The sequence below is a fragment of the Tripterygium wilfordii genome, chromosome 5 (genome assembly GCF_013401445.1).
Source record: "Tripterygium wilfordii isolate XIE 37 chromosome 5, ASM1340144v1, whole genome shotgun sequence".
Lineage (NCBI taxonomy): Eukaryota > Viridiplantae > Streptophyta > Magnoliopsida > Celastrales > Celastraceae > Tripterygium > Tripterygium wilfordii.
Window position 1 is genome coordinate 3,403,140 of NC_052236.1, and position 9,988 is coordinate 3,413,127.

The following is a 9,988-nucleotide window of genomic DNA, read 5'->3' on the forward strand; positions in this document are numbered from 1 at the left end:
AATTAGTTATTTTCTTGTTAAATCAATATTGAAATATTTTTAAACAGAAATTTTATCTACACACCACTAATCTACTATATTTATAACATTTTTTAGTTTTTTGTAATTTACATAAATATCCTTGTATACAATGACATATTAGCCCTTAAACTAAACTTTTAAAATAAATAATTTTTATATATTTTAAAAGAAACTACTAAGTTTACACTAGAATTCTTAAAAAAAAAAGGTTAGTTTTAACACCAAGAAACGTCGATTTCATTGAGGAATCGTAGAAGATGGGAGATGACAAATTACATAAAGGATTATACGAATACAAATCAGCTACAACATCTCGAAAACAACATTGTCGACAATGAAAAGAATGATCATGGTAAAGAGGTAAGTATTTTAGGGTTTGTTATAGTTTTTTGTATGGTTCACAACATCGTGTATGTCATCGTAGGCTCGGACTCCTAACTAAAATCTATTCCATGAAGACTGGATCTTCTCTAAGTCTAAGAGCGGATTGGCCGACTCCAAAGCACTAAGTGATGAACTCTCTTCCGATTGTCCCGATTAAACTACCTTATCCATAGGAAGAAATTGCCTATCATAGTGGCAGACTCGGGCTAAGTCATTGAATGTCTCCTCCAGGTAAGTCAAGAGTGTCTGGCCCCCATCCCCAGTAGCACTATGCTTACCAATAGTGGGATTCTTTGATCCTTAAAATATTGGGAGTCCAATTGAAGCAGTAGTTAATATATTAAGTTGTGTGTGTAAATTTAACAATAAAAATTCTAATATTTTACAAATTAAGGGTATAATCATCTTTTCACTATAATTTTGTGTGTAGATTTATAATTTTTTGGTGTACATGATGAAAAAGTGGTGTAAAGATAGTAGATTAGTGGTGTGTTGATAAAATTTTCCATTTTTAAATTAAAGATATAGGTTGATAATAGAATATCTCCTAAATTTCATTTTTTTTTTCAAATATTTTAAAGATATCCAAAAAGATTGTGATAATCAACATTTTAAAGATTTTAAAATATATTCAAAATTATTGTGATAACTAACACTTCAAACATATCTAAACATGATAATAAACACTTCAAAGTTTTATATAATTTTTTCAAATAGGATAGGATACTACTATTTCTAAACATAAATTTTTTTAAATTGGATAATAATTATTTTGTATTTGTGTTGCATGTACCACAAACTCCGAGCAAGTTTGTATGTTATGTATTTTTTCTCAGCAACATTTATCCTCTATTGGTAATCATAAAGTAATTTTGAAAGTTACATCCAACTTTCTCTCTCACTCCCTTGGTATACACTATATATTTAACTTTCTCATGAGTAGCTTTATTTATCTTTGTTAGGGTAGAAAAGAAAGAGGAGAATACAAACGGCTCTGGTAGGCCTGTGGTGAAGAATGAGAAGCAGAGACAGATCGCTTGCTTCAATTGAGATGGTTTCATTGGATTTCAAGTTTCCTCTCGCATGGATTGACTTGAAGATGACAGGTAACGATTTTATTTTATTTTATATTTATCTTCTTCTTCTTTCTTTTTTAATTCATAATTTCGTGGTTTTTTTCTCTGTCAAAAGAAATAGTGATGCAAATTTTGCTCTGATTATTTATAGTCTCATATGTATTAACTTTGATTAATAGATTTCATGTTTAGATGAACTGTGATGCAGTATGCAATATTAAAGTACTGTATGCAGGGATTTAATTTTTTTACTTTCACTTCTTTTTGCAGGTTTGAATGTGGAAGTTGGTCGAATGCTAAAGATTGCTTGCATTATTACAGATGGCAATTTGACTAAATCATTGCATTTACAATTTGACCAAGTAGGTGGTTGCAATATCATTGGGTAAGCTTCTATTTCATTACTGAATTAGAACTTAAAAACCACGAAAATCACCACATAAATTATCGAAAATAATGATGTGATGACATATTGAAGTAAAACAATAAGATTTACAAACCTTGTGGTGAGTATGAGTAGTTATAGTTCGAATACAATAAAAATCGAGATGAAAAATCACTAAAAAATGTCATAGAATTTTCGAATAAACCATGAGGGGAGACGAAGCTATCGGCGGCAGGTTGAGATGAAGATGAGGGTATTTTACACAATAAAATCATATATTTTAACTTTTATCCTTTATGGAATAGTTTTTTAAATTTGATGGAGCTTATGGAATAAAATTTATAGGAGTGCCCTTATTGAAACAAAACTTTTAATGGGGTGACTTATCTCTAATTTTCCCAAAAAGTTGTAACTTTACATGATTAATATGGACCCCCATCCATTTTTAACAAAAAAATAAAAAATGAGCAGCCGCTCAAAAGAAGCTCATTCGCACACTCCGCTGCACCAAACGCATAGAGAATAAAGCTAGCTAATCTATCTATCTATCTATGGCTCTGTTTGGTAGAGCGAAAAGATTGATTTTCAATGCTAGCGGAAATGCTGTTGAAAAAAAGCTGAGCTTAAAGCTGTGGAATATGATGTGAGGTGTTTGGTAAACTAAAAATTGATCTTAGTAGAAATGTTGTTGAATTAAAGTATTATAATATTAGATTTTATAATTTTTATATTAAATTTAATCAAATAAATATAATTTTTATTAAAATTTAGTTTACGCATAATTATTTTTATTAATAAAACTAATAAAATAATTATTTTATTAAATATTAAATATAATGATTTTATTATAATTTTTTATTTTTATTGATCTTACATTTAATTTAATAAATAAAATTTACTAATAAAATTAATGTTAAGTATAAAAATTTAAAAATTTTAAATATTTTAATTAATAAAATATATTGTAATTATTAAATGTATTACTAATTTAAGTATATTTTAAATAATTGAGCAGAAACCGCTTTATAAGCTCCCAATGGGAGCTTATAAAGCGCCAGTCGATTCGTTGTTTTCGCTGTGCTGTTTGGCATAGCAGAAGCCGAAAGTGGCTCAGCTAGCGGATCCGCTTCCACTTCTGCTGTGCCAAACAAGCAGTATATCTATAATCTATAATATAATATAAAAATGGAGAGTAATAGAATGATAAATATCTAGCTTTTTTTTTGAAAAGTAGCACTTTTCAAAATCAATTTCAGAAAACTAACACACTTTTTTAAAAGCTGGAAAACTAACACTTTCTATCATTTTTCTGGCTCAAATTCCCTTATCACATTCCACAATACACAAAGATACCATCACATACCACAAAACTCAGAGATATCGAAAAAACCCAAAACCCAACACCACGAACTCCATTCCTCACATTTGCCACCGCCGTCTTTGCCACACCAAGTTTGCAGGTGTTTCTTCACGAGGTCTAGTCGAGTTGCCTTTCATTATAGCTTGGGCATTCATTGGCATTGTCGACATTCTTCCTCTCTATCAGCATTATAACCCGAAGTGAGTGCTTATTAAATTTGCATTATATGATGTCATCTATCGAGTATTTGATTACATCTATACTAGTATTTTATGCTATATGTTCGAGTATTTGATTATATCTATACTAGCCTTTTATGCTATATGTTCAAGTAATTGATGCTATCTGTTCTAGTAATTGATTCTATATGTTCGAGTATTTGAAATTAATGTTTGAGTATTTGGTGCTATTTATTCGAGTATTTGATGTTATCTGTTCGGGTATTTGAAATTAATGTTCAAGTATTTGGTGCTAGTTGTTCGAGTATATGAAATTAATGTTTGAGTATTTGGTGTTATCTGTTCGAGTAATTGATGTCATCTGTTCGAGTAATTGATTCTATCTGTTCGAGTATTTTAAATTTTGGTTCAAGTATTTGCAATTTGTAAAGTGTTTCTCAATGAATTTTACACTTTTCTTTTACAGAAATGGGTGTTGTTGACATTGTTCTTATATATAGTGGAGACTGGGAATTTTCTGGAGGAATTTACAAATTCATTGGTGGTACTGAGAAAGGTTTAGTAGTTAATGAGTCAATTCCCTATGAGGATTTTTCTTTGACAATATTTAGCATAATTCTAAGATAATGCATTTCACCACTACCTGGAGGTACATAAAAAATTCTTTCGATTGAGAATCCTCTTTTTCTTAGGAACCATTGACGCTCTTGCTGTCTCCATGCAAATTTTGTTGGAAATTCAACATATGAGAGATTCTTGGCTGAGAACACATATTTATGCACATTTTGCATCCCTTATTCCTATACTTTGCACTAGTTTCCTTTGTGAAATTGGTTGTTTTGATGTGTTTTGTGTAAGTTTTGAAGGAATACGTCCCTAATGGTGATTGAGAGCTAAAGAGGCAAAAATATGGTGAAATGAGAAAAGATGAATATGTTCACAATTTTGAAGCCAAGTCAAGTTCCTAAACAGATTCGTCAACTTCACGGAATAAACTGGACGTGCTCAAGAAGAGCTGGACAATGAGTGATATACCGTTGGAAAGATCTAGAAGTCTAGTTTCCATATAATTTTACGGTTCATGATTTGGAGTTTTCTAGAGGAAGTTGCATTAGTGGTTCAGTGTATAAATTATATATGAAATTAGAAGATTTGATACCTCAAGTTATTGTTCTTGGTACTCAAGACACGGAACAAATCTTGGGAGATTACGGGGCACTCGAATCTTGTGTTAGAAGTCAATGAAAACTCTCTCAGTCAATTTAAGTTCAGTTTCCATAAAGAGAAGTGTATTGAAAGTCAAGTTCTATATCAATTAGGAGAAACACTTCCTTATGGTAATCGGACTTAATTCCTATTTCGTCTCAAAAGTCTCAATCGGTGGTGCCCTATTGTTGAACTATAAAAGGGATGTAAAAGTCATCAAAGAAGACACGAACGAACGGACGGAGAGCACTAAGAGAAGGTGAAACCAGCAGCATGCAAGCGAAGATCTACTATTTGGTTTTCTCTTTCTCTTATGTATTTTAGTCTTCAAAATAGATGATGTGTGGCTAATATTCCTTCAGTTAAGGGGCTGATTGAAGCCCGAACATGATTGTATTGATACTTCGTTAATCTTATTTCGTGAGATCGAATGAAAATCTTTTCACTATATTACTTGTTGATGAAATCTGAGATATGTTTCTTTGAGTGCACGCTTAGATACATGTTTTAGGATTCTATTGCTAGGAAGATATGATTGATCACCCATATCTTCATAAAGTCTCAAGTAGCCAATGAATAAGATAGCTCATATTCATGTGAATTGATTTCTAGGTGATGTAAGATGCATGCCACGTCTTACGAATTGAGTGATGTTTGCCTTCTTTGTGCTTAATGATTCTTGAGTGTTGAATCTATGAACATGCCATTCTAGATTGCATCTTAAGAACTAAGTTAAGGAGTACATGCCATGCACTTGACATACCAATTAAGAGAGAGCAATAAGATAAAATCAACATGCCATTGTTTTATATTAGACATCGTCATTCGTGAATTAAGAAATACAGATGAAGGTTGCAACAGTATATGATTGTTAGTAGTGGATAGCTTTCCCTTGACTTTTTCTCTTATAAGAATCAAAAACGTTTTTACTTCTTACCGACTATTCTGAGTTAGCCGTTTAGCTCGAGTCACAATTAGATTTGATTTGCAATTATATTTCAATCCTCTGCAGGAGATACCCTTGCTTCTTACTATACTCAACAACCTTTTTCTTAAGTTTCAAGGATTAAATTGAGTTATTTTTTAGTACCTATATTGGTGTTCAAAAATAGCTGAACATTGGTTTTTTCATAAACTCTATCTGCCTCCATCCAAGCCATAAACATTGTTTGTTGAGATCCCATCCTAATAAGAACATCATCTATTGCTTCATCATCAGGAAAAACAATATTTTGTTGATTTGGAAGATGGAAAGACAAACGCTCGACCAAGGTCTCCAAGATGCCTCGCTAGGAGATATACATCTACAATCATAGTACATGTTGATTTCATCCATGTTATGATCTCCTTGTTTAGTGTTTTGACATTGATAGAAGAAAGCAGTAACTCTATCATGTCCTTTATTCATATATTTAAATAGATATTTGATAGGTCTTGACTGATTGCACCATTTGACATTGATATGAGCATGATACTTTATCAAAAGATATGAGTTGTATGGAACCACGTACCTATTGTCAATGACAATTCCTTTCTTTTGTCTTGTCCTACCATTATCCCTTCTTTTATAAACTGGATACCTATCTGCATCAATAAATATTCTATCATTGAACTTTTTAGGAAACGTTTTAGAACACTTTTCATTCTTCATACATGGGGATCGTAGGTTAGAAGCTCCACAAGGACCGTGAATCATGCTTTTATTTACAAGCTCATATAATTTAGTATCATCTTCCACAACTGGAATCTCAGCGGATACGATCTTATCAATATCTTCACCATTTTGAACTTTGCTACTTTGATGTAAGAATAATAAAATATGAGCATATGGAAGACCACATTTTTGAAACTCGATTGTTTACATTGCTGCATGTCAAAACCATATGAATTAAATGATTTTCATTTTAGAACAAACACCAAAGGAAATAAAATTAGTAAAAATCGAGTTTAGAATAAATTAGTGAATAATTAAATGAATTTGAATTTGGAATAAGTTAGTAAACAACATCTTAAGAGAATAACACATAAATAATATATATTAACGAAAAAAATGTTAATATGATCAATTAAAAATTAGCAAATGATAAGTTCTCGTAAAATTAAAATTCAAGAATTGAATTACCAGCATTAACTCTTCCAAAAATTTGATTCTTCCATAAGTCATTCGTCAATTCTTCTAATTTGATCTTGAAAACTCCGCATAGTATATCTAGTCTATCTTCAAGTCTTATGCATTTCCTCTTACAAAATCTCACAATTTTCGGCCATTTTGGATTGCAAGTGAAAGTTACAAATAAATTAAGAAAATCAGACCATCTGCAAATAGCCATTGCATCTTGGTAAATGACGATGGTAGAATAACATGTTTTCCAATCGAGGAAGGATTTGTTTCTCCTCTCAACACTGCTTCGGACAAACCTTTATATAATCAGCTCTCAATTGTTTTTAATGGCAACGAATAAAACATAATCATTGCGATTCAACCATAGTGTAAGCATCAACAATGAACTGTTGGAATAATTTCCTAGAGCATAATATTGTGTCAGCTTCAAAATTCCTGTCTTGAATCCTATATGTAAAAAATTGTCGCCTTGTTACTTTATTTCGTTTTCTTGATGAAGTACCCTCTTGCTCTCTCAGTGGAACATCGTCTCTATATCCATCTTCACCATATGAAAAAAGTAACGAATACTGCAAAGGTAAGTATGCAGTGTATAATTCACTAATTCGTCTCAATAATCCACTTTGTGTTTCTAATATAATATCTCTTTCAAGATTATCAGGATCAATATCTCCAGGAATAAGTGCAGTAACTTTAGAAGCAATGGAGAGATTGTATCTTATTCCATCTGTGTTTCGATTCCGAATCAGCCTAAGCTTGACATTCACAAAACCTTCTGAATTAAACCTATCTCTTGTCATTCTAAATTATTTTACGAGAATATTTTTTTCATCCAGCATTTTTTTGACCATTGATTATTCCATGATCAAATGTTATTGGATTATCCTTTGATCTGCAAAATTAATTATTTATAATTAAAAATTATAAGAAAACAAAAAGAAAATGTCAACAATAATTTCAATATATTTTGAATAGTTAATAAACCTGAAAGCACTCATTCTATTTTCAACATCGTTTTCAGTATCATATATATAAAGCTAAGCAAATTTGGAGGTTGAACCTGACTTGGGTAATAAACTTCCAATCATGTGATGATTTTGTCTATTGAGTACATACATAAAAGGTGTTGATCCCTTATTAATGTTGTTGTCAATCTTTCCTCCCATCAATGTAAAACTAAATATCATGTTGAAAGCTCGGGCATTGTCAAAATATTATTTGCTTTTAGCGTCCCCTTTGTGTAAAAGATCATTTAATTGTTGTCGAGGTTCATCCATCAATGGAAGTTGTACTTTTCCTTGCATACAACACAATGAAAATTTAGGAGTTGCTGAATTCCTGCTTTTCTCTATTATCTCATTCTACCAAAAGAGAGCACCACAAATTCCACATTCAAATACCGGATTACCAATGTCCCAATAGTCTACAAGTAATGAAATTAAAAATCTAAGAATCACATACTTTACAATTGAAAACATAACAACATGTAATAATTTGAATTAACTAAAGATACAATAATATAATAAACTAAACATTTATTAAATACATAATTTATTGTATAAAAAAATAAATACAAACCTTCGTGATATATTTGATATGAGTGATCATCACCTCCAAAATAATTAAGAATGAAAATCATTAGAATATGATCAAGTTATTTTATTTGAGTCATACGATAAATTAAATCAGTATAGTTGAACAACTTCACATGTCAATTTTATCTTCAAGATCAGAATCAATGCTTATATCTTTTAAGCTCATACCATTATTGTTACCTATAATATATGTTATCAAATGCAAAATATTTCAATGATACTATTGAACATTTATTTGTTAAATTAAAAAATAAATACAAACATCAGTGAAGTAAATATGAATGAAGTGAATTTTTGGACATGCATATATACTATATTGATGAAATCATACCTTCAATAACACCAACTTCATTGACATCAGATAAATGAACATCATTCTGTCAATCATTATACAATCATAAATATATTAACATGAAATTAATTTTATTTTGAAATGTATTTTTTGCGAATTAGATTTGTAAAAATAATAATGATAATTCTTGATTATTCAAACTATATCATAAAAATCTTAAGAGATTATATCAAAATAATTATAGAAATCATTAGAATATGATAACACTGTTTTATTTGAGATCTACTACAAATTAAATCAATTTAATTTATTAATTTGGGATATAAATACAAACATTATTGAAGTAAATTTTAATTAAGTAAATTTTTTGACACGCATATTGTATTGATGAAACCATACCTTCAGCAGCATCAACTTCATTGTCTCAGATATATGAACATCATTTTGTCCATTTGCATAAAATTATAAATATATTAACATGAAATTTATTTGAATTTAAACCTATTTTTTTGAAATTTGTTTTCTAAAAAAATAATTATAATTCTACTTCCGGAAAACTATATCTTAAAAATGTTAAAAGATCATACCATTTAATGAAATGGATTGCAACATAGTCCTATCATGAATAATATGCTTCCCAGCTTTTATTTTCTTGAAGACTATATTCGAATGATTTAATAATGGTGGTTCGGGATATGCATCATTTGTTGCCAACTTGTAGTCGTTGGAACTTGATGTCCAGTAAGCATAATGCTTCGACTACTCCCAAGAATGGGCGTGAATTGATTTTCAGAAAGATTTATCACATTGTCAATATAAGCATTCTTTGGAGTATGTTTTTCACGAACACCATGAAAATTTTTCAAAGTAGACTGTGATTCTCCTTCAACACGTTGACATATAAGGATAAACTTGAATTTATTTTTCTTTGACTATTCTTAATAAGCTTTAAAATAAACAGTTTTTCATTTTTCTGGATTTAATTTCGAAAAAAAAATGTTTTGAATACTTAACACAAATAGTGAAACAGATTATATGCAATTAATATATGCATAAAGATATAGAATATTATAATTTTATAAAATTATATGAATAGATTTATGAGATAGATTATCTTATACGTATATTTATTTTCTAATTACACAGACAACGTACAATTCACAAGTGTCCTACACGTGGAGAATGGGAGATAGCCTGGTTGGTCAAGTTGTCTGCCCAGGACCCTGAGGTCTAGGGTTCTATTCTCACCAGGGGGTTTGGGATTTGGGTAGTTTTCCATCCGCTGTGGTGGCCTTCATGCCCCTCGGGCATGGCTTAGCGTGTGTGTGGCCTGTGGGCGTTCAAAAAAAAAAAAGTGTCCTACATGTG

General features: G+C 30.4%; 1 protein-coding gene across 1 annotated transcript; it reads right to left on the reverse strand.

Moving 5' to 3' along the window:
- Positions 1–7,080: 7,080 nt before the first annotated feature.
- LOC119998547 lies at positions 7,081–7,533 on the reverse strand. The gene has a single exon (XM_038845897.1). The coding sequence runs from the start codon at positions 7,531–7,533 to the stop codon at positions 7,081–7,083; it is 453 nt and encodes a 150-aa protein (XP_038701825.1).
- Positions 7,534–9,988: the final 2,455 nt, after the last annotated feature.

Coding starts and splice junctions, on each gene's coding strand:
- LOC119998547 (XM_038845897.1), bottom strand. CDS start 7,533: ATGACAAGAGATAGGTTTAATTCAGAAGGTTTTGTGAATGTCAAGCTT.